The 25659-nt window shown below is 46.9% G+C and overlaps 1 protein-coding gene across 2 annotated transcripts in view; it reads right to left on the bottom strand.

Annotated features, from left to right (window-relative positions):
* Positions 1–25659, bottom strand: part of HCN4 (hyperpolarization activated cyclic nucleotide gated potassium channel 4) — a 105775-nt gene that overhangs the window by 40990 nt on the left and 39126 nt on the right. For both annotated transcript variants that reach the window (XM_075764030.1, XM_075764031.1), the window contains exon 3: positions 2593–2754. In XM_075764030.1, coding sequence (XP_075620145.1) covers positions 2593–2754 — 162 coding nt within the window. The remainder of the gene's footprint in view (positions 1–2592; positions 2755–25659) is intronic.

The following is a 25659-nucleotide window of genomic DNA, read 5'->3' as shown; positions in this document are numbered from 1 at the left end:
TGTGAGAAGAAATTATCTAATTCCAGAAGAACTAATTATTCTCCCTTAAATGTTCTAAAACCAGGCTATTTTGGGGGCTGGCATATTCCTGTACAGCTTCTGGAGTGGAAGCCAGCTGAACTATAGGTGGGGCATAAAACCATCTCTCCAGTTCTTCATCCTAGTTTCCTGAGGCTCCAGTTCTAAGACAGTCGCTGAGATAATTTTTATTTTTTTTTCACTTTTATTAAGTGGAAAAAGTGAAGGTGATTTAGCTGCAGAGGAGAAATGGAAAAAAAAACCCACACAAGGCAAGTTTAATTCCCAGCTTCACAGGCTCTCAAGGCTGGGAAGACAAGTACTGCAGCATGAATCCTTGCCTGGTAAAGCCCTGCTCTGGATAGAAACTTTCTACCCTGCCTCTCCTGGAGACTCTGCTGAGTCCTCCTGCCTGTGGGATGCATCCTTCCCCTTCTCCTCAGTCTTGCTGCTAAGAAGGGTGCCTAGGCTAAATCTTTTCTTCCTCTGCCCTGTGTCCTGCCACCTTTCAAGATCCTGTCCCTTCACTACAGTTACCTTGATGGTCATTTATAGGCTCTGATCATACTCTGGCCCAGGGAACTTTTCCTAGATTATATAAATTTAGCTTTGTTTCCCTCCTCATCAGGCTCTGATCCCAATATGTTTGCAGCTCTTCATTCCGCTGGATTACACGAGTGGTTTTCTGGCTTTACGGCCTCTGAGTGAAAAGTGTCCAAAAGCCAATTTGCATTAGCTTGTGCCATGCATTTGTGCAACCGACTCAGTACAGCCCCAGGTCTCTCAGACTGTTTGAGACACCCACCATTACAGCACACACTTATCCTCAGAAATACCTGGGGAAGGAGAACAACAATTCTCTGAGCCTCCTATCTGACTTGAATCACGCAGAACAAAGTTGGGAACTGAACCCAGGTGTTCCACTTTCAGTCAGCGCTCCAGCCGCTGGATTCTTCTTCCTCTCACCATGTCTGTCTGCCATTGCTTGTTATTGTCTTCTGTGAAGGTTTTCCATGCACCAGTTGCCAGCAGACCTGGTTGTTTGGACTCTTCAGTTTGCCTTGCAGCTTGTGTTTCAGCTCTCATCTGCTGGCCTTTGAGCTGAGTGTGCCACTCACTCTTGTGAATCAATCTTGTCAATCCTAGCTTTTACCTCTTCCCCCAGGGATGGGTGGGAAAAGCGAACAGAAGTTGTTGCCATCAAACAGCAGCCTCCACCCAAATGTTAGGATAAAGGAAACATGGCTCAAATGTGCTGCTGAAACTGTCCTGCAAGGGCACCATGGCCAAGTCACTTCATTGGATGGGGATGATTTCTGTCTGCACCTCTGAGCTCTCCAGGATGAGGAGCTGTATGTCCTTTTGAACCTCAACAGCACGAGCACAATGGGGCCCTGATCCTTCCTTGCTCCTGCCATATAAATAATAAAAAGGCAGCATGGGGGAAGATAAGGCAGCTGCTGCATGGGCTGTTCTTCTGCTGTAGATAAATAAAGGGCTCTAGTCTCCAGAACTGTCAGTCTGGCACCTTTCAACAGCAGGAAGTGAATGATTATTGCAGAGGGAAGAAATGAATAAATAAACACCAAACAGACAACTTTTTCGTGGATGCTCACTCTTCTCAGGCATGGGCGGCATGTGCCCACAGCTCTGCATGTGGGAGGTATGGCAAATTGGCAGTTCTTTTATACATTTTACATTTGTTCTGTTCTGCCCGAGTGCCCGATTATTATTTTTTTTTAAGAAGAAATTGGCTGGGGGAATCTGGAGGTTAAGAGCTGCAATAAGAGGCAATTTTTTAAGCTTTGTCAGTTTTTGCTGCTTAATCAACTGGACATTGTCCCTTTGAATAAAAGATCCTGAATTCTCAGCGAGATGGTTGAAAAGTACCATGAACTCCCCCTGCATTTACCATATGGTATAAATCTCCCTCACAGCAAACAGCAGAGTGAGCAGCACAGCTTGGGATGTTATTGGGAAATCTGGCTACTGATCCCATGACGGGAGGCCGAACTGTAGCTTGGCAGAGTCTGTTTCAGCCCACTCTGATGGGTTACTGTGCAGGGAGAAGGGTGGGTGATCACACCGAGCCTTCAAGCGGATATTGTGCAGAAGGCTTACCAGTTTCCTTGGGACCGGTAACGGGAATTATGGATCAGACCCAGCTATGGCTCCAGGACCCTCTCTGCCTCCTGCCTTTGGTTCAGTACGCTCAGATCCCAGCAGAAAACCGTTTCCATTCTTGCTCTTTGCTGTCTCCTGCCAGGAGGGGGAGCCCGGCTCCTGCCTTCTGCTGCAGGCAGCCCGCAGCAGGCTCTGCTGGGGCTGGTTCCTGCTCTGCAGCCCTGAGACTGCCTCGTTGCAGAGACTGCCTCCAAAGATCCTCCATGCCCAGAGTGCCGTGGCTTTACAAGTGCCTGCTGGATACTGGAGGGAGGTCCTCGAAGGAGGTGGGGGGAAATGGGAAGCTGGGGGATGCCGTGTTAGCGCTGGGAGGTGGATGCTGAAATGGTGATGCTGTGACCGGGGGCCTGGGTTTAGGGCCGGGAGGGAGCAAGCGGGGCAAGAACTTACCACCATACGGTTGAGGGACACCCAACAATCGTCAGGGAAGTCCTGCAGCATAGGCACAAGGAACTGGAGGCAGCCATCCCAGTGACACAGCAGCAGCATCATCCCAATCAGGTTCACAATCCGCACCACTGCACTGGCCAGATCGTAGGTCATGTGGAAGATCTGCAGGGGCCAAGAGGGAGCAGATTAGATGGCAGCTCCCCAAAACAACCAACCCAACATAATTAGACGCAGTATCAGGGTCAAGAACCTTGCTAAAGTAACAGAAAAGGCTGCATCAGCTCAGGTCAGTCACACTGTGCAAGCAGAACCAGCTGAAAAACAGATTAAAAACTAAAATACAGAATCATAAGCATTCACCCCTTTTTGCCCTTTGATTTCGCCTACTAATTTACATTAAAAGCTTCATAACTCATTTTACAAAGTAAGTTGGTTACAAATATTTCCGGAACATCAGCCACTCCTCAGAAATAAACTCTATCATTACGTCTTTTTAACTGCAATGCCCTTCTTTGATTTCTGCTCTTGCTGAATATATGCTACACGCTGACCCATGGTGGAAGCTGTCTTTCTACTGGATGTCAGATGCAGCCTCTGCAAGCATCAAATGCAAGGAAGAATAGCCTCAAACTCAGCAGAGACTTCTACATGAGGATCTGATTCAACTATTTTCTTGTATTTCTTGTGTTCTGCTGCTGTATTGCTTCCAGTCTTACGTGAAGGTGGGCAAGGAAAGGAGAAACATGGCAGAGCTGTATAGCAGTTCTTAGCAAGGAAGCTGGGAAACCTGTAAAGAGGCAACAGCAACCACACCTCTGCAGTCAGTTCTCTAATGCAAAGGGAGTCTATGGCCATGTTGTCCCTAGTACTAGCCATAAAAAGGACATGCTGAGATATCCAGGTGCCCTCTTAGCAAAGCTGCATATGCAGTCAAGAATTACTTGATGGACACTATTTTTTTCCTGTGGGTGGTGTGTTGTGCAGACATTGCGGGTGCTTGGCTCTTTTATGCCCTGCTTTGTGATGACAGTTAGACACACCGGGCATGCCAGCCACTGCTATACTGAGCTACGTATCTGCCCAGGTTTGGTTTTCCTTACCTTATAACATGCCACAGTGAGAGATGGGCTCTGGAGAGCGTGGCTCAGCACAGAGACCCCCTTCTTTTGATATTAACACAGTTCGTGAAGAGAGGAGACCTTCAAACTGTCACTGGGCAACGGTTTGGATCCAGTAAGGACCATACACTTTGTCCTCACAGTGTGCTGGCTTCCAGCTAAAGAAGCTTACTGCATCACCCTGAAAACAAAGACCCCGAACACATGTGGCATCCTCTCCCACACGCTGCACTGTCACCACAGCAATTTGTGACACAGCCGGGACGGATGGAGGCCTGACAGCCATGCCCCAGCCCTGCCAAGATGTCCTGCCCTAGAGCCTCATCTGGAGAAATGCTAATTGCTGCTCCACACACAGAGTCTTGCTGTTTCTGGTAGAGGAGGAGTGAAATATTTGGACAGCTGTGTGTGAGCGAAGCAGAGGGACTCAGTGCTGTCAGCTGCTGTAGTTGGGCCTTCTCAGGAGGCCTCCCCATAGTTTGAAGGCACATACAGCCTGTCTCTTTTGCAGCCTAGCCTGCAATCTGGTGACACAACGTCCTAGTTGGATTTCATGGAAGGGAACAAAAAGCAAAGGAATGTGAGGACCAAAGAAAACTCCTGTGAATCCGATGAGGCTGCATGTCCCAGCTCTATTCCTGCATTTCCACCCTGACTTGTAGGACACTACTCCCTTCCAGGGCGTAGTTCAGTCAGCTCTGTCCTAATCCGGCTATATCAGCTTGAAGCTTCCCATAGACCTTGTTTACCCCATCCTGCAGCCCCTCCTGCTCCCTCAGTCCTGGACTCCTCACCAGCCCTGCCACAGCCTCTCCACTCCAGCCCACAGCCTCTCTGCTATGTCACCTACAGAGCCCCGCTCCGCAGCTCTGCTCTTGTACCTCGGCCCTGCCCTGCTGCTCCAGCCCTGCCTGGTCACGCTGTTTTCTGACCTGCCACCACACCTCTCGTTACAGTGTGACTCCCAGCGCTGCTGTAAAACTGACCTCCCAGTGAGCCATGCGAAGCACACGGTGACGCCTGTCCCAGCTCACCATTTCCTGAGGGATGCAGCAGGATTAACTGTCAGTTCTTCAGATGCAAAATAAACCTGTAAACACAACTTTTTTACGGGGCACCAGGCAGTGGTGACAGCGCACAGAGACCCTGCTACAGGCTTATATAAGATAAAAAAGTAATTTTCAGTTATTTTCAGTGTTATTAATAAAGATTGATAGTGCGGTGACTGAAACTGCAGGGAGAAGCACACCTGAGAAGCGCTTCCTGAGTGCCAAACACCTCCAGAGCACTGCCTGGGCTCCACTGAGCCTCAGCGTAGGAAGATGGGCATGCAGCGGGTCACCCAGCCGCCTGGGAATCAACTCCGAGGGAGACGACTGTCAGGGAAGCACCTGAAGCCGGGGATAGGCCGTAGGCACGCTGTGTGACTGTATGGCTAAGTCCATATAACCCCTTGCTGCTCTGACAGAGACAGCTCTGCTCCTCCCAACCACCCGTGGCAGGATGTTCCTGCCATCTTTGCCTGTACCAGGGATCAGCCTCCTCTAATCCCATAGGGAGTCAGTTCAAGCAGCTAAAAAGGCAGAAAACTTCGTTATAAAAGAAAGGAATCGTGGTTTGTCAGTTCAGCTACCTAAATTGGCTCATCGCTCTGTTGTCAGAGCTAGCTGTTCAATTTGAATGCCTGTTTCCACACCAGATATTAACATTTCCCCACTTAATCCAGATGCCAGGAGGTCATACGCATTGAGAGATGCTGACAATCCAGACTGGGAAGGAGCCACAAAAGAATGCTGGAAACCAGAAGGATGAATGATTTGGATAACTGCTTCTAAACTCCATTATTTCTGCTGCAGCCAAGTTGCAGCTGGAGTCCACAGTGTCATTTAGTGTGAGAAAGGCCATTCTAGTGGTATTCCTGGGCTGAAAAGAAGAAAATATCCAAAATCCAGCATGAAAGGATGCTCTAGGAAATCCAGCTCTCAGTGCTGACTCAATAGGTCAGTATGAAAGCTGAGCACATAATTCATAAAGAATAATTCCTACTGGTTTCTTTATTTTTTTCCCATTGCAGAAACGATCATTCTCATTTAGATAACCCAAAGCGAATCCAGCCTATTTGAGTGACAGCCACGGGCTATGCTTTTAATGAAGCCAGAACAGCAGTTTGCAGAAGGATCACTGAATGGATCTTTTGTATCACCAGGGTTTTACTGTGCTAATGACTTTTCCTCTCCCACCTATGTGTGTTTTTCAAAGAGCTCCAGTCCTCCTGTAACCCAGGGAACTCCAGCCAGGGACAGGGAGAAACCCTGTCAGATTTAGGAAGTGTCTTTCTTCTTTTAATATATTAAAAGCAGAGAGTGAAGAGCCTGAGGGAATGGATAGTTTAGGGGAAAGCTGAATGGATATGGAGCTTCTTATATGATGATTGGGATCTATTCTAGTCAGGCTAGGGCAGAAACCCTTTATTCTTTGGTGCACCTCCAAAAAACAGGAATTAATGGATGTGTTTGCTTCTGCCATTAGGCCCTGCTGCCTTCCCTCATGCACTAACTCACACATTTGCTGGTGGCTGAGAAAGGGCAGCTCTGCGCAGAGTATGTGTATGTCTTGACTCAAAGGTCTTCCTTCGTCACTGGGTCACCACCCATCACGTAACCCACCCGTAAGCATAGGACTCAGTGTTGAAGCACAAAGGGGAGGAGAGTCCTGCCCCTGTATGAACCCCTTGTAATGCACGGATGGATGTTCCCAGCTCAGAGAGGCCATTTGGGATTGCCCTCTAATGCCCAGCACTGACTAGAGGGAAGGATCACAACTGAGTGGACAAACTTCCCACACGGGCAGAGACAATATCTGCTTTACGCAAGGGTGGATTCAGCTCACATACTTTGGACCTTGAGATCTAGACACCAGAGCCATTGGATAGAAACACACACCCAGAGAAGGGGGTTTACCTGAGAAGGAGATGCACTGCGTCTCAGGAAATCCTGTTTCTCTCTGCTGCCCAGACAGTAAGCGTCGATAATGAACTCCAACTGTAAGTGTCTGAACCGCAGGTGAGACAAACCCAATTTCAAATGTCAGTCTCAGGAGTTACCAGCTCATGCCCACTCCTTGGAATACATTTGCATTCACATGGAAGAGAAAAATCAGAAACACTCACTGTGCGGCACACAGAAATAACTGTGAAGGGGTGTGAACGAACACCTTTCACTGAGAAGAAGCTCCTGCTGTAAATGGGTGCCTGTGTTGCAGGGAATACTAACCCTAGTAGTGCGCTGGAGAGTGTGTAAGCCGGTGCTGCAGTGCCCTAAAGCAGTCTGTAGCTCGCTAGGGAGAGGTGGGGAAGAAACATTCTAGAATAGCTGGTCCGTGAGCAGAGAGTAACATGAGTGGTAATTAGAACTCTGGTTTTCATCATTAACACTCAGGGCTTTCTTGTCCTGTTGTAACACAACCCAGGCTGGGCCTCAGAGCATCACACCTTCTTCTGCTTGTGCTTTCTGGCATTCTGCTGCCTGTGATTTGGAAAAAGGGAGTGAGGAGGAGGAGGAGAAGGACAAAGCCCAGATTCATGCTTAAAAGCCCCTCTTTCCAAGGGTATTCTCTGATAGAGCTAATATCCCTGTTTCTTGATTGTCCAAAACAAGCTGTGGCTTCAGAATCCCTGTTACAAAGTTGGCTCTGTCCTTCTAGCCAAAGGACACTTTGCAACGCTTTCTGAAAGGACAGCTTGGGAAAGTGGGAGGACCAAAATTTCCTCAAGAAAGTAATTTCTAGTTATATAAGAGCTCCATCTTGGAAATCCTGCTTATACAAAACAAGCTGTCAGGATCCTATCAGTATGAATCTGAAATCTTGTCAGCCTCTAATAACTCTCTATGGTACTCCTCAATTGGTTCTGTACTGCAGCAGGATTCCTTTAACCTGATCACTTGAGCTGGAAGAAATCAAGGACACCTTGGAGAAGTGGGGGCCTGGCTCTGGCAGTGAAACAAGGGCTTTGACTGAAGTCAAAGTTGTATATTTAATTAGGTGTGTTGTTTTATGTTGGCGCACAGCTCGGTGTGGCTATCCAAACCAACAGGTCACCAGAATTTCTCAGATCCTTGAAAGAGATGTTCCATTAGTACCTCTGTCTGCCCAGGGCCATGGAGGCTGGACTGCTCCGAGACTCAGAACCCACCGAGAGGACACTGCGGGGAGCGCTGTGCAGGGAGGCAGCTCCGTCCAGGGACACTCTGCACCAGCCCTGCCAGGCCCAGGCCAGCTCCGGCAAAGCCTTCATCTCTGCGTTCAGCTCCCCAGCAAGGGAAGCTCCACAGGCTGCGGTGTGATTGCACATCCCTGCTGGCTCTGCACGTACCGGAGGTGTTATGCTGGCGAAGAAATGGGTTTCCCTGAGGGTCTGGGGACTGCAACGAGGAGGGACAGTAATGATTCTTTCTGGAGCCAGCATGGCTGAGCTGGAGCTAAACACCCTGCCAGAGAGAGCTAACAGCATCCACATTCGCTCAGCTGAACGCTGGCTCTACACAGAACTGACTTCCATCCACAGAGTTTATGAACAGATTCTGCACCACAGGAAAGCAGTGAAACTGCTTGTTGCCCTTCAGTACCTCCACTAGCAACATAGCAGTATTCCTGTAGCACTGCATCCAAACTAAGAAAGCCTGCTGGCCCTGAGTCACTGCTGGTGTCTGAATCCACACTATGGTCAATACACAACTGTGATAAATCCCCTGTGGATAATCAGGTAGCTGTGACACTGCTCCAGCTTAATAGACAGCAAAGAATTTACTCTTAATTTATGGCTTAAAAAACCCAAAGACCTTAAAAGGAAACATAAATCTCAAAAGAGAATCAAAACAGTATCATGTGTTATTCTGAGTGCTCTAGTCAGGGCTAAGGTTGTTCTGCTGTGAGGAAATACGTATTTACTTATATTTAAGAAGAGTATTTGTGGACTACGGGGAAGAAAGTTGAGATGTTGTTCACTCTTCCTTACTCGGCTTTTGTAGATAACAGAGGTAAAGATACGTTTTCCTCATAGAGGCATTAGCTGCCTTTCCAAACCTAAGTGCTAATCTCTCAATATACTGGGGATAGGTGGTTGCTGTGAAGAGCTTCTCTGAGCCTAAAATACTGTTAGACAGATTACTTTAAGGTGGCTGTACTAAGTCCCTGCATCATCAGCTACAGTGTCTCTGCAGATCACCTATCTAATCACCGACTGGGCCTCATCCCCATTAGGTATGAAAACCGGACAGCTGTTTAAGCACTTATTCTGGCCAACATGCAAACTAAAGGCAGCTCATTGAAAAACCAGTGGGTTTGCTCATTTAGGGATCACTACCAAAAATCAGTGCCAATTCTTGTGGCAGGGGCAAAACGTCACCTTCTCCATGCTCAGCAAGAGTCTTGATTGACATAACCCATGTAAGAGGGAAGGGCTTGGGAGCCTTGATGTGCAGATCCATCCTGGGAGGCTGAAGCGAGGGGAGAGACAAACAACAGGCAGAACTCGCAGGATGGGCTTCCCCCCAGGAGGAAAAATCCTCTCCAGGCACACACAGCATTACGCACATTAGAGCACCGAAGCATGGAAGCCATGAGCATACACAAGGCACACACAGAGCCAAAACCCCTGAGCAACTCAGACACTATAAGGACACACAAGAAATCAAGAGTTGAGAGAGAAAGGGCAGCACCCCAAGAAATTCAGCCTGTTGAGTAAACCCACGCCGCTGGGAAACACAATGTTTTGGCAAAGCTACACAAAAGATCTCAGGTGCTGTTTTCCCTCTCCTGATGCTGCTACGGGAAATGCATCATCAACCCCTTTACTTGCTCATTCCTCACCCTCCCCAACTTTCAATTTATTCTTCCAGTGACATCAGGTTTAAGCTGTGCCAAAACATAAACTAATTTTACTCCAAAAGGTTCGCCGTCTCGAGTAACTCACCAGGCCACACATTTGATTCTTTTGGAAGAATGGACAAAAACGCTGTTCTTGCCACTGAAATATACAAAGATAGAAACTCTGAATTTCTGAGGCAACTATTGCTCAGGCTGACCTGCTGAAAAGGGGCTTAGTTAAGGAAGAAAAATTATGTAAAGGAACGCAGTCGGGCTTATTTACAACTTCACAGTGTCCTGGGAAGCAGGAGTCCCTTACGAAGGATCAGCTGTGGGTCAGACAGCTTTGGGCTGTGCTAATCACAATGTGTTTGGCAGAACGGCGCAATGGTACGGGAGGGAGGGAGCTTTGGGATCCAGATTGTATTGGGACAACGCTGAAAGCACCAGCCAGCACACAGCAGATGGACTGGAGATGGGAAATCATCTGTGGTGCACAGATACATCTGCAAGCAGTGTGCAGATTCAGGGATGCGCTCGACAGTTTGAGATGGTGTGGGATTTGGTTTGGTCTGCTTTTTGCTGTGCCAGCAAGGAAAACTATAGCCAGAAGATCAAATTTTAGATGAAGGCGAGAGTTTGGGGTTGATTCTCTTTTTATGCTTGCTTTGCACCAAATGACATAATCAATGTCAGCGGAATTGCTGATGCTGCCTTGAGTCAGTGCGAGAAGAGAATCAGGTCCGTGATTCATTAGGTTTAACGCTCATGGGGGAAGATATTGTGGAGTGTGCTTGTCTCAGGGCTGCCTGAACAGCGAGTTTGAGGGAAGTGCACTGAGTGCCAGGTGTTAAGAGAGATATCCAAGTAGATTTTACACTTAAAATATAATAATCCTTTGTGCTGCTGTGGCAGTTTTCATCTGAAGGTCTCCCGGGGCTCGGCTGACATTAATCTGGTATGCTTCAGTATCTCTGGTGAATGTGTGATCTCCATCATTCTAGATGGGCAAAGTGAGGCACATAAAAGGGAAAAGCCACTTGCCAGAGGTAGCACAGGAAGCCGAGAGCAAAGTTTTGAGCCCAATCTAGGAATGCCAGCTTTGATCTCCTACTCTAACCACCGCCCATGTATTGTGGCTACTAACTAGAGCCCAAGGAGGTACCCTTCACGTTCAGAAACAGCCACTTCAGCCCCAAGAAAAAAAAAAAAAGAGTGCGTATGTGCATGGAGGGCAGGGAGAAGTGATCTTGCAGCAGCCTGGTGCTGTTAAAGGTCTGTAAGAACACGATGCCAGCCTGCAAGCCTCTACCTCCTCCCGAGATGATTTAACTCTTCCCAGGCTGCTTGCTTCTGACTAAGGGAAGTTCTTCTCTAGGTAGAAGCTGAGGGGCCATAGACAGAGAACAGTGGAAAACTCATGCAAAAATGAAAGAAAAATAAAAAGCATTTTCTTGCCTTCTCCCTCAGAGACTTGTGTCTACTGGAAAATATTTACAGCAGAGAAAGGTGAAATAGCAGGACTAATTAGCACTGAGAAAGCTGGCACAAATGGCAGATGTTTCTAGATATATATAAACCCCAAAGATCCTGCCACCACCATGTGTTTTGCCTCTTGCACTCTTAAGAGTCGAGGTTGTCATGACAACAGCCCCCCTTCCCCTCCCCATGCCATCATTCCCAGCCTAGACTTTAATCTTCATCATTTTAAGAACTTTTGTCACCACGGCAACGTGACACAGACTTTTAAAAATATTTTCTAGCACAACTCAAACGACTGTCTTTCCTGCATGGTTTCCTTTAAACGTCTATGAAAAAACATTTAGGGTTGGATTCAGCCTCCACTGAACCGAGCTGCAAGCATCCCATGGGTGCCACCTAGCAGGGACAGGAGCTGGCCGGTGCCTCCAGAGTGGAGGGAAGATGGCATTTTCACCTCCCATGGAATGTGTCCCAGAGCAGCAATGCAAGGACTGGGGCTAGGGCTTTTTCAAGAACCTCTGCGATTTTGGAGGAAGCGCCCCTTTGCTTATCAATGGGGCTTATGTTCTCATATGCCTACAGCTCAGGTTTTCAACAATATCTTTCAATAGAGTTAAATGTCTTTGGAAAAAGAAAAAAAAAAATCAAGCCCCCAGAGCTGTAAGTAGGTTAGGTGTCTCGCTCTCAGTGGGAATTAGATATCTTACCTGCCTAGGCATTTTTTTTTTTAATCTCTTATGGCTCTTATCTACATCTTTGGGAATTGTAGTTCTTCTGAGAGGCTAGCAATGAATCACTTCTGGAAATAGGTCACAGGCTTTTTTGGAACTTTAAGAATGACCACAGTCATCAAGCAAAAGGTCTGTCTAGTTCAGTAGCTATACATAGATACGCCTAGGGAAAGAAGTATCTGGGAGGCTGAGTGGAAAGGATGCATAAATACCTGAGAAGGAGACAAGAAACATAACTGGTTTGAAACTGGGGCTTGATCAGTGTTAGGAAGACACGGCTACCTCGGGGTAAGGAGTGAAGCCCGCCAAGGCCTGGAAATGGCATCAGGAAGGAGCACGGGGTGGTCTGAGAGGCTGGTCCACACGGCTCCGCACTGGACCGGCACTCAGTGAAGGTATTTGTCGCTGGAAAGGCAGCTGAGCAGCAAGATGAGGTAATCGATGGATGACTCAGATGATGTAGGTGAGTCCAGGCTGCAGACTATGTCAGAAGGACCTCATTTGTGGTCTGATCAAAAATTTACTGAGCTAAGTGGGAAAAACACCCCGTGAGTGCACTGAGCTACCAGGCACCAAGTCAATTAAAATGGTTAGCATGGAAAAGTAATGAGACAAAGTACTAATGGCAATATTGATCAGGTTATGCTATTACCTAGGTCAGTGACATCCTTTCCCTTGGAGCACGGATCTATTTTCAGCCAGGAAGTTAAAAAAACTTTATAAATAGCTGTTCTGAGGAAGGGGATCCCAATCTTCTTTCCTCCCAGCAGCAACATCAGGTCCCAAACCTGGGCCATGTCAAATACTGTTTTGAAGCTGTCCACTAAGCAATAGCTTTACCATAGTAAATTATTATTAAGAGGTAGGAGTTAAAAAACAGTAACCATAGAACACCTTCTGGGACAGTTTGGTCCAGGAAGGAAATGGTGACAGGCAGGTAAGACAGAAGTATCCCAGAAAGACATCAGTATCAAGGAATAGGCTTAGTGCTCCTATGTATCCTCTCTTACCCAAAGACAGGAGGACTTTTATCAAAGTGAAGGATCAGCTGATGAGAGGAAATGCTCTTTCCTCCAAACAACGTGCAGTTTAGCTTGCAGAATGCATTGCCATAGGAATCTTCCAGGCCAGGAACTTGGCAGGATATTAAGTACATGCCTAAATAAATAAATGGCTGGCTAATAGTAACTTTTAAAAAATGGTTTATATTCTTCCTTATCAGTGCTTAAAAAAACCTGAGGAATAAATCTACCTGTGAGCAGATTATTTTAGAGCTGTTGTTTTGGAATTCACCACGTGCTCCTGCTGAAGCATTTGATCACTATTAAGAGCAGGAGAGTAGACTAAATGAACATCTGGTCTGCCACAGTGCCTCCCCGTTCCCATTTACATACATGAGAGTCTGACCCAGAGACTAGGGACTGCCAGCTGTATTTGTATCCAGAAACACACAACTGGAACATAAGAGAAAGAAAATCAAGAGAAAAGAAAAAAGATCAAGAGAACAGACCCTTCAAATGAGAAAGAAAATCATCTTCTTAAAATTCAGATTGTCTGTAAAATAACCATAGTTCACATTGTAGAGAAAGCTGTCACAAAAGAAATTAGCAATGACTTCATTAGCAGTCTTCATATTTCTTTCAGTCACACTTGAATATTTTCATTTAAGATTCAGAATAGATTTTTAGATACCCAAGACTGTCACTTAATGTACTTACGAATTCATATGATTACCACCTGGGATATAATATAAACTCATTAGATCCTGTCCAGTAAGTGCAAACTTGCTGAACAACTACAGAACTCATGCAGTTTGCTCTTGATCAATTAGTATTTCTTTAATGCATCTTGCATTTCAATCAAGAGAGTAAAGCACATGCATATTGAGCCCTGTTCAGATGTGCCTGCAAGAGCACACTGAGACATGCTGCGCCAAAAAATGCACACCCCAAAATGGAATGAGCATGTGCCTGTTTGTCTTCAAAACTCTTCTCTCTGCATAAGCAAAGTAAAATTTGCACACAACAGAGGAGAGGGCCCCGCCTCATCCCAGAACGGGCTCAAGCGGTTGGAAGCAGAACAGTTTATAGGCTCTTTCCCTACAGAAATACGGCCTGTGGATCCACAGCTAAACCTCGGTATGGGGGACCCTACAGAGACAGTGCTCAGAGATAAGGGCAGCAGCCAAAATGAGTCCTACAGGCTCTTTAAAAGAACTGACGCTACACATATTTTCACACTGATCTCTTCTTGGCTCTACAGCTATCATTTGTTTAAAGGATCAGGCTTTCTGTCGATTGAAGTGATGGCAAGTTTTTTGCTCCTGTTTTTAAACAGAGCCGATGATAATGTACATTTTTACATGCTACATCTGCCCGCGGAGGCTGGTAGTGTGTTAGGCTTGATTGTATTTATGTACAAAAGCATAACCTATCGCTGCTTATAGCACAGCTCAGCCTGCCAGGATGGTTCACATTCTGCAGGGAGATTGAGTACTTTCCACCTAACTCAATCCTCTAGTTTAATTCGATTACAACCACGGCAACCAAGCACAACTTCCACCCTTGACTTTTTTTTTTATGCTGTTAGTGATTGTAACATCCACGAAAGGAACTGGTCTGGCAGGCCTGGAGACTTGAACGGTTTCATGCGCCACGAGGCAGAGAGTGTGAGCAAAGATAACGAAAGCTCCTCCGGCTGCAGGCTCGGTGACACTGTATTTTAACAGAGACCAAAGTGCACAGGCTGAGGATGCTCAGCACAACGGCCTGATTTTCAGATGGGCCGAGCCTTTCCTTGCAAAGTCTCCATTGATCCACTTTGGGCACTCTTTCTTTTTCTTTCATTTCAGAAACAGCAGATGAAACAACCGGTGTGCTTCATACCACAATGATAAAAATTTTTGACTGCAGCATTGGACAAATTCAGGAGAGAGCTGTGCCAGGCTGCTGGGTAGGCTGCTGTGGTCCCTGCTAGCACAAACTTAAATCGCTTTGTTAGTGTTGGGGTTTTTTTTCCTAAATTGCTTTGACGGAAGCTAGTCTGAATATTTCCAACAAGGATCTGAATCATCTTTTGGGGGACCGGAACAGTTTGCCGGCAGAGCGCCAAAAGACTTCGTTGCACAGACTGATGGAAATTTATTTGCACACAGTGTGTCACACATGTCGCATCCGGCCCAAGACAAGTAACAGGAGAGAGAAATGCCCTCCTACTCTTTTAGAGTAATAATAGCAATATAACCTTTTCAGTATTGCAACATGCACCTTAGAGAAGACATCCTTAAAAGAAAAGCGTGGTGAAAATAACTCCCTGAGTAACATACCTCAGAAAACCCGTACCCTCCTGTAACCTTCAGAGAGCAGAGGCTGAGGAGACACAGAGAAATCAGAGGAAGAGCAGCTGCTGGAGGAAATACAGCCGTTACCCTCACATGCACACAGGCCGTACTGATCTCAGGAGGAGAGCAAAGTGTGTGTGTGTGGGTGAAGTGGCTGGATGCATTTTTTATTTGCTTTAAGAATCTGGGGCAGGGAAAACTGGTTTTTTAACCAAAAAGCAGTGTAGATTATATTTGTGAAAGTGTGACAGGTTAATTCCTGCTGTGGTTGTATCTAGATACTTTGGCTGATTATAGAAAAATGAAGTAAGTCAGAGCAAAGATGTTCAAAAGCAGTATTTAAACTCTACCCAAAATGTTCTTAAACCTCCATTAATATATGCTGGGCAGGAACATAGTCCCTAAAGGCTGCCATTTTAATTAGAAATCCAACAGGAAATGCTGCCTGATGACAGGTATCAAGGCAAAAATCCCCAGAGCTGCAGCCAGGGAGGAGATTTGCACAGCCTAGGGATATAACATCATAATATTGTAATAGGAGTGGTAATGGTAATAGTAATGGTAATAGTAATAGTTTGACAGGGATGTTGTACGTTCAAGCAAAATACCAGGGTGTTAGAAGAAAGTGCTGCTGTTCCCCCTGTCTCCAGCCATGCCTCAGAGGTTGAGGCCTGGAGGCTCGTCATCAAGCTGGTAACGTAAAGGGGAGTCCCCCTTCTTATTCACAGTATAGGGCTTTTCTGTCCTTGAAATGAATCTTTGACACTCTTTCTTGGCAGCAAACCCACACCAACCAACCATCCAAAAGGCAAAAGATACTTGCAAGTGCTTTTAAAAGGCCACACCATTCCACCGGCAGGTTTTTATCCTTTTCTGCTGAAAAGGAAGAGGTATTTGATACCGGGTGCTTGTCTGTCAGTGCTGGAAGGGACCCAGACATCACTACGGCTTTGCAAGCTGCTCACACAAAGGTCAACAAAGTCTTAATGAAACCTTTTCTTCTTGTCACATCATGTGATCAGAAAGTATTTTATTGGTATTTCTCTCCAAAAGGCACATTTCATGATAGAATTGTTGAAACAAAGCTACTTGCTTTGGCCCAATTTTTGCTATGTTCCTTCTGACAGGGCTTTGCTGCTACATCTGTTCGTACCTTCTTTTTAGTCCTGATGGGAATGGGACCCACCACTCTCTCCTGCTTCCCTCCTCCCAGGTCTGTGAGCCTGGCTTCCTTCACACCAGCATACACAAAGGATAATTCAACCCACTTCACTTGAAACTGCATGAAGAGAACAAGGTCAAACCACATCAGATGTGGAACCCAATTGCTCCAGAAAACCTCTCTTTGGCAGCAACCAGGATCGGTTCATTAAGAACAAGGCATAAGGAACCTCACATCAGGCAGAAGGATGATAACCCACCTCCTTGGAAGACTTCGCCTGAATGTGTAATAGAGATTGATTTAAACTTGGAAGCAGGAGTGGTTTTTAACCTTCCAAAGCTCTTGTCTACCCTATAACTCTGGATATACTTATAGCTCACATAAACATCTAAACTGCCCTTGAATTGTGTTGTCTGTGGAAGAAGCTCCGATGTCTGAATACATGCTGTCTGAAGGAATATTTCCTTGAATGCAACTGGAATTTGCTGCCTTTTCAATTTCATTTACTGCTCCATATCTTTGCTGAATACAGCAGGAAAAATATATACAGCCCTCATCTTTTTCTAGCTCACTTATTACTTTACAGGCTTTTTCTCTTCCCCTTAAAGGAAAGAATTTCAAACTTTTCATTTATTCCAGGTTGTTCTCAATCATTCTCATCAGTTCTCTCTGAATTCACTTTACTCCTATAGTGTAGAAGTAGCCCAAGTAACTAAATTTGGGATATTTTTATCCTCCGTTATCCTACGATGGCCATTTATATTATTTTTTAATGCTTGTCTCCACCCTATGCTCTCCCAGTCCCAGTTCTGCTTTCTTATCCCCTCCAGCAGAGAACCAGCCAGTAAGCAGCTATACAGAAGCAGCTTCTATAAAGAAGCTATACTATGAAACAGAAATGGAGCTGCTTTAAGCGTTCATACTTACTCTGTTTGGTTTCTTGGTCGGTTTTAAAAGGAACTGAGTCCTTTGGGAATTCACTTCATAACCTGTTCATTCGACCTCTTCTGCCTTGCCCTCTATAGTCTGGATCATTCTTCAACTTCTGCTGCCCTGTCTGATTTAATGACACCTCATTGCTGTGAAAGCCCCCAGTCCAGCAGCAGGAAAATTCGCCCACATCAGTGAAAGAGGAAATCGGCAGAAGAAATGACGATGGCAGCACTGTAAAATTACCGGGGGAAATGAAGTACATAAAAATGACAGCATTGATCATTCTTTCCAATCCCCTAGCAGCTCACTGCAAGCTGCCGCAGCAGAGCCTCCCTTGTCAATACCTCTGAATATTTATTCAGAGAAATTAAGTCCGGGGTAGAATCTGCTTTACCTCTGTGACTGACTGGGCTTTACAAGAGCTATGTCGACGCTGGCTATGTCTACAAGTGCTATAGACTATGTACACAGAAGCTATAGCTACACTGGCAAGCAAGAATGGACTCCAAGCAAGCAATAGGTATGTGGAGCCAGCCTCGTGGTACACACTTGTCCATCCCTACCAGTGGCTGTAGCACCGGTACAAAGTACCAACAATGAATTTAGGAGGGATGAGTATCTCAGAATATCTGCTCCTGGGTGGTGTTCAGCCTCAGTCACACTCGATCTGTCCAGACCACATGAATGAGAGCTGTGCCAAAGGTCAGAAAATACTCAGGCCTTCCACCTTGGAAGAAGTAATGCTATGGTGGAGTCCGTGCCTGGATGTGTGCTTGTACAGATGCAGTGCAGATACTAGACAAGCTGGGACTCAAGAAGTGGTTCAGACTCACGCTGAAGTGACAGCAGGAATCGAGAAAGACTGACATTGCCTTTTCTGCCCCCAAAAAGGGTACTAATAGAGCGGTACAAGTGTAACACAGGACTAGATTTCTGCCCTAGAGAGCAAGGCATGCTGTAAGAAGGGATGGAGAAGGGACCAGCGCAGTGCTTCAGTGGTTTGCATTGACTATAACGAGTGTCTTTTCCATGAGCATTTCTAACCTAAGGCAGAATTATTATTATGTGTCAGCGGTGATTATAAATGAAGCTGGATCCCTGACCCTGTAAAGCTTTGGCAGAGCAAGAAATGTGAATGAGGACACGGGCACGTCAGGCAGAGGATGTAGATACCAGGAGCAGCTGGAACATATGGGATCAGGCAAGGAGAACCAGCAGGGCAGTAGGGACATTATTCCTAGACAACGTTAAAGTACTCATTTCAGAAAGCTTTAGCACTAGGACCTAATGATTCTCTGTTTTAAATAATACTATTAGTTTCTTTGTGTTGATGGTGTTTTCCACTCCACAAAGTGAACAGGGAGTTAAGTTGCAGACAAGGAGTTCTGAGAGCAACACAGGGTAAGAAATGCTGTTTTGAAACCCAACTTCAGGCAAACTTGACCCCTTCTCAGACTGCTGTCATCCCAGCAGTCTGAGAAAGGGTGGTGGGATGCCTCAAAAAGATGATGTTAAACTGAGCAGGGGGTGAAGCAAATGCAGGACACCAAACCTGACCTCTTCAGATTTCAAAACCTGAATGGGAGAATCCAGACATGAGCCTGATCCACTAGTTTAGGGCTTAGTATAAATTCAAAACCGTGGGATTCGATTTCCCAGTTCCATATCCAATACAGTTAAAATCTCACAAGACGGAAGATTTTGTCTCTTTTCACTAAACTTACTAGAACAGCACGTCATATTTCAGAATTTTGTACACATGGTGGGCAGCTAGTGAGACACGGGAATTGCAGTGAAGTTTCTCTCTTCGCAACCACTTACAAACTGGTGACTTCCTCAAGAGAACTTGCTCTGAAGCACACAGATGGGTGTGGGCACTCTGAAGAGCAGTAAACAAAATAATCTGAGGGATCAAATATTTCACAGCCCCAGTGGGAAGACTGAAAAGGGAAAGGAGTCACAAACAGATTGTCTGATATCCCAGTTATTAGTTGGGATCTCCCTAAAACCCCAGGCACCTCAATCTCTGAAAGAATTGGACTGGTGTCCAAATTTTTAACAAATGATTGGTATTTAAATCTGAGCTATGTAACTACATACTACTACCAGAGAGACAAGAAATGATCTGAACATCAGGATTTCATCACAGATCCCATCTCTCATCCGTAGACTAAATATCATGGAGGATGCAAACACTTTTGACAAGACTAATGAGAAGAATTTGGCAATTGTCAATTCTTCTTCAGATCTGTTGGATGTCAAGAGGGAGGTGAGAAGGAAAGTGTTGAGGATCATTAGGGATGGGGTGAGAGGCATGAAGTAGAATGCATTGGGATGCAATTAGGGAAAACCCTAAATTGAACATCAGGGGAAAATACTGATTGTAAGGCTCCTTTAGCAGCGTGAGCTTGCTAAAGGAAAGGTTGGAAGCCACATTATTTAGGGCATCAGAAAGCAGGGCTGATACGGACGGAGTACAGGGGTGAGCTGTGAGCTGCTGCGGTTGCACCTGGATCTGCCGAACCCAGCATATCTTCACTATGATTCAGTACACCCAAGGTGACCTGGCAAATTCTTATCATCACAAAAGACATAAAGGGAAGACCAGCAGCGACAGCCATGGACAGACTGGGCCAGCCACAAAGACAAGCGTCTGCCCAGTATGTCCTGTCACCCTCCAGCAAGCCAGCTGGGCTTTGCTAAGTTGTCAGCCCCATACACACAAATATACACATGTATGCAAGATGAAAGGATGTCTCCACTAGAACTGATGACCACGGATGACCTCCAGCTGCCACCGTTCCAGGAATCAAGAAGACCTCCCCCTGGTCAGTCTGTGAACTGGCTGACAGTGCTCTCCTGTAATGACCAACTGCGGGGAGCTTAGCCCTTCGCACCTGGCTTCGGGTCTTTCCAGCAGTAAGCAGAAAAGCGCACAGCTTGCTGTCCGGCTCCCAGGAGGCTCCGGACCAAGGACTCGGAGCACTCGGCTGCCCTTGCAGTCAAGCCTCCCAGCCAGCCACCTGGTCTGCCACATTTCCTAGGCTTTCAACGCAGAGTTATGCACTAACTCTCCTCACATCGTTCTGTCCCAGGCTCGTTTCCCCACCGCCACCCTGGCTCGCTCCTGGCCTTTTCTCCTGCCGCTTTTCCGATGCCAGTGCTGGCATCTAGAGTTAGCAGCTGCCTCCTATCCATCAGCACATCCCCTTTTCTGTGCCAGCTGTCAATTAAGCTGGCGCATCGGTGCAACCTTCCCACCTTCCCAGCTCCAAAAAGCTACCCACAGTGCAGTGAACTGCCAACCTCAGAGGCAAGGAGCTGGTTGTTAGCTGTCAGGGTAAGCTTTGGACCATCTGCAAACAAGTGATGGGAACAAGAAGCCACTGTGTGGGGTGCTGATGCCCAACCCTCATGCCTTATCTGGAACAAAATATGCTCTGTCCCTTTTAACTTGGTCTTTCCACTTCAATCACTGTGGAAATATCTTCTCTCCCCTTTTCTGTTTGAAAGAATTCTCCACGGAGTAGTTTCTCCCCCCTTCCAAAACAGTATAGGAAGTTTTGGGGTGGTGTCCTAGAAGAAGGGAACACACGCAGGCAACTTTTCCTCCCAATGACCAGAAAAATTGCTAGCTAATCAAAACAGGCCCCGCTTCACTCAAATGACTGATTGTAGCACTGGCTCTTCTCCCTTCCCTCATCCCCATTAGCTGATCAGGGTCAAATGCTGGGCTCTGAGGCTGCTCCCCCCTCCGTCTGCTGCTGCTGGCCAGAGGCTGCAGAGGTAGGAAGGAAAGGCTGAAATGAGCAGCACATCCTGCAGCTGGCAATCGCTCACGCTGGGGCAACATTTATCAGGCAAGAAAATGGCAGAGCGTTTTCACCCTCCGGAGCTTGCTGCACAGCACTTGTAGCCCAGTTTGCGTGAATACAAAGAGCAGGGAAGAAGCCGCAGTACAAGCCTCCACAGCGGCTATGCAAATCTCGCCAGGGCCTGTGGGTATTCAGTGGAGGTATGATCCTGCTCTGACATGTAAGGTCCCCCCCTCCGTGGTGCTATCGATATCCAGACTAAGGCAAAGTCGGCAGAGATACGTATGCATTTTTCTGCAATGCTGGTGAATCTTTAAAAGGAGGAGGGATGCCTCTCCCATGACCGTGCATGGCTGGTTTAGTGGATGCACTGCTGCAGACAGGCTGGGAGGCAGGTCCAGAGAGCTTCCTCTTTTCAGCAGCAGATGGAAAGCTGCTGCCAGCTGCTGCAGGTCCCCAGTCAGCACTCTGTGCAGCACGTCCACATCTGAAGGCTGTAGATAAGGGGAGAGTGCTTTGCGATAAGGTTCCTTTTAAAGGAACCATCTCCTGTAGGAGCTTGCGGCATGCTGTGCCTCGGGAAGCGGGGAGGAAGTAGAGGGTAAAAGCCAGAGGAACATGTTCCAGCCTGGCTCCAGACCTCATCGTCTGCATTCCCAGCACTCACAGCGAGCCAGGATGGAAACCGAAGGGTTTTTTCCATCTTCTTAAAATGGGCTGCATTCTTACTTCCCTGCCAGCTGCTAAAATGACCTTAAAGAGGGCAAGGAGAGGGGCAAAAATCTGTATTATGAGAAGCAGCAGCATCATATGCTTGCATCATCTCCAACAACATTATTGCCATGGGTCATGAGAGACGCTCCAGGAAGGATTCCTCAAGTTCCCCTGAAACATAGCTGCACTCTACCCACACGCACTCATGGGATGCACTGTTTAAGGCAGCAAAGCAGCATGGAGCTGCAATCTGCTACGCTCGCTGCTACATGTTCACCCCTCTCCCTCATAGTGGATACGAGAGAGATCTCCCCTTTTGCTTTCCATGCTGGAGAAGCCAATCTCTTCCCCCCCGGCATCAGCAAAGACCAGCTCTCCACTGTCTGGCCCGCTCGTTCTCTGTGGACCAAAGCACAGTCACCCTGGCTAAGTACAGCAATTCACTGCGTTGGAAAGCAAGTAATCCCGTGCACAGTATAGAACACAATGCTGTAAGATGAACATCTCAGAAAAAGTGACAAGGTATTGCTGCTTGACACATTTAAAACTCATCTGACAACAGCCCTTGAAGATCAAACTGACAATTCTCTGCTGGGACAGACTAGATGATGCAGCAGGCCTTCCCCAGCCCTCATTTCTACCGTCTCATTTCACAGAAGCTCTCCTCATTGTGCCTTCCTCCCGCCCTGCTGGCATTCCTCCATATTTCTTTCACGTTCCAGAGTGAAATGGACTGGATATGCCTTTGTGCTCAAGACAAAATACACATGTGTCTTTCAGGTCTGGAGGGAGGAGAGCTAAAGGGAAAAATTCTTCTCTGTCCTTCCTCATACCTACAAGCTTGAGGTGATTTACCAACTGAAGAAAGCAGTTGGTAAGATGCCCGCACATCCTAGCAGGGAACAGACCTTTGTGGAAGTGCTCAGAGCGCAGAGGAGCAAGGCTCACCCGCAGGCCAGGCCTGTGGGGAGGGGGAAAAGCTTGCTGGAGAAGGCACAACCGGAACCACACATAATTTTTTCCTCTCTCCACCAGTACGCAAATGACAGCTCTTTTTATCCTTTCTATGCATGAAAGAGTAATATGGAAATAGAGAAGAAGGCGATCATGGCACAAGTTCCCCGTGACTCATTAGTGGCTCCACTTTGCATCTCCCATGAATGGTCTAGCACAAGACAGAGACAGAGGTATAGGGAGCTGTAGGGAGAGTGAAGAAGTGCTGTGCTCACGTGATACCCAAAGTTCATTGGTACATTACAACGCATTTACACAAACCCACCAGAAGAATATCCCCCTCCAGCTGCGGGGGATATTGCCAGCCTGCAGGGAGCCCCTGGAGCCCCCCTAGCTTTCTCTAGATGGTCTTTTCAGATATCCCTGTGGCACATAAGGGCCATGGTAAGGCTCTGCCAGTCAAGCCATTTGTCAGGGCTGCTACCGAGCTTTTCTGACCTCTGAGATGTGCTGTAACAACTTCCCAGTGTAGCAGAGGCACAATTCCCCTGACCCACCACTTGTATTTTTCAGGGAAGATTTAGAAGTATGGTGAATTTAGGGGGGAGGGTGTTGCATCCCTTTAGCACTGAAAGGGGGGAGCTTTCTTAGCGGCGTGGTCATGTTGACATGTCTCATCTCCCCCAGGTACATCCTTCTGCTTGCAGAAATCAGTTAGAGCTGGGCCCACTAGATGGGACCTTTTTTGGGTGGTGGTGACAAGAGGACAACTGGAAATTATTTCTCTGCTGAGGATCTTTCACTGGCAATCACTGCTGGGCCTTGATGGAGGTCTCTGTACTTTGACTGCAACAAGTTTTTATAATTAACTACACAATTTCAGCTTAATTCTTTGTAGCATCAGAAGAGCCATGCACACTGTTGGGATAAAGTGGAATTAGTGGCTGTTTGGGTGATGCATACTGGAGAGGAGTCTAATCAACCCTATTCGAGGGACAGCCTCTCCAAACTGGGCTGCACTGAGACACAGCAAATCAAGAGGAATTAACACCCGGCAGTTTGCTGGGTGAAAAAAAAATAAATATATAAATAGGAAAAAAACCAAACACAGCTGCTGCGTCTTAACTGCTCTCCACCCCCTCCAGGGACTTGAGGAAGAGCAGGCCTGTCAGCTGCTTTAAGGGACATTATCCTCACAGTTTCTTCCCAGTGTTTACAAGGAAGCACTGCTGCTGCTTGTTTGATTGCTTGTAACTGCCAGCGCAGAGAGAGGTTCTCTCAAAGTTCACCCTCCACAGGCTCCACCACCCGAGAGTGGAGTCAGACCTAAAGTGATCCTATGTGAGGGCAGACTCCCAGTTGCTCCCTGCTCCCTGGGGTATGGCTCTGTGCACACCCGGCACTGGGCAGCGTTTTGCGGAATGACTTCCCCTCCCTGAGCTCGCTGCCCAGTGTTGCAGCTCTGTCCTCCACTAATGTTGCACCAGTCCCAACTTGCCTCCAGCCATCTTCAGCTCCTGGCCCATACCTGACTCACTCCTTAACTCAAGCTTTCCCCTTGAGCCCATCTCTTTCTGCTCCAAACCCATTTATACACTGCACAGACTATCATCCTTTCTTGATGAGCTATCCTGGCTGGATCCAAACTTGAGAAACACATTCCCCACCTTCTCCCAACCTTCGGGGATCAAAGATACAGAGTAACCATGAGACCATCCTCTTCTGTGCCCATCTACCTTGATGACCACAACCAAGTCAACAGGTCAAGGGAGAAGATATTACATACATCACAGAATAATGAAAAGCCACATGAGACAATAGGGTGGGCTAAGATAAAGACATGTACGTCCCACACTGGGTTAGGGCTCTCTTTCTAGAGAAGAGTAGGAACAGTGTCCCCCCAGCCCTGGAGGCAGCACCTGCCAAAGGGGACTTAGCAGAGACGTATACGTTTATGTCATATCTCAATGGGATTGCTCAGGGTCTATGTCAGAGCAGATGTCAGGCCTCATGGCACCTCAGCAGCGTGAATGAACTGCAGCTGTTTAAGAACCTGAGGTGACTACGTTCTTATCTTCATTTTACGGTAAGGAACAGTGTGGGACTACAGGCAGGTAGCTTATCCTAAGCCCAGAAGGAAGCTAGAAGAATAATTCTGGTGGTTCTGTTTTCAGATCACATCTCTCACTCTCTTTTTCCAGCTGTCACGAAAGGCAGAATGTTTCCTGTGATCAGGCCCTCCCTGATTTCTGGTTTCTCCCTCATAAATACTGGATGAGCAAATGGCAAAGATACAACCACCAGCACTTCAGCGGGGGAACTGCCTGCTACATGGCTCTACCAAGGCAGGTAGAGCCACCATTGCCATTTTACGCTGTCAGGGAAAATAGTTTTGTCTTTAGATTAAAAAGCCAAAGCCCACAGTCTTCGTTCCCCTTTCCCTCTGTATATGCAAACATATATCCTTGCATTCTGCCCTTGACCAACCAAATCATGTAGGTGAGAACTGAGAGTGCTGCATGGTCCAGGCTCCTCTGCGGCTGACCCAGCTCAGCACTGCACAGTGTGTGGCCAGCTGCCACCATCCGTCCCTCCGATGCTGCAGTGCATCCAAAGGCAGCACTGCTGAGTCACGCGCTGAGCTGCTCAGGGAGCCTTGGGGCGGGCTTGGGCTGCTCTGCTCTTTGGGACTGTTGCACCATCAATCTACTGCAGAAAACTTGAAACAAGGGGCCTCAATGAAATGTTCTTCTCAACCTCTACGATAAAAAAAAAAAACAGTCACAGGGCACTGATTAGGGAGAGAAGAACAACTCACGTTTACCTGAAAGAATCAAAAAAGTAGAGCACTTTTACTGTCTTGAACATAAGAGAATCACAAAGGGTAAGGTGGCAGCACAGTAAGCCTGAGCTGAAGATTTTTATTGTAAAGTTTTATCCTTAGTCTGCAAGG

Source organism: Balearica regulorum, chromosome 12 (genome assembly GCF_011004875.1).
Source record: "Balearica regulorum gibbericeps isolate bBalReg1 chromosome 12, bBalReg1.pri, whole genome shotgun sequence".
NCBI lineage: Eukaryota > Metazoa > Chordata > Aves > Gruiformes > Gruidae > Balearica > Balearica regulorum.
This window is presented reverse-complemented; position numbering and strand designations above follow the sequence as displayed.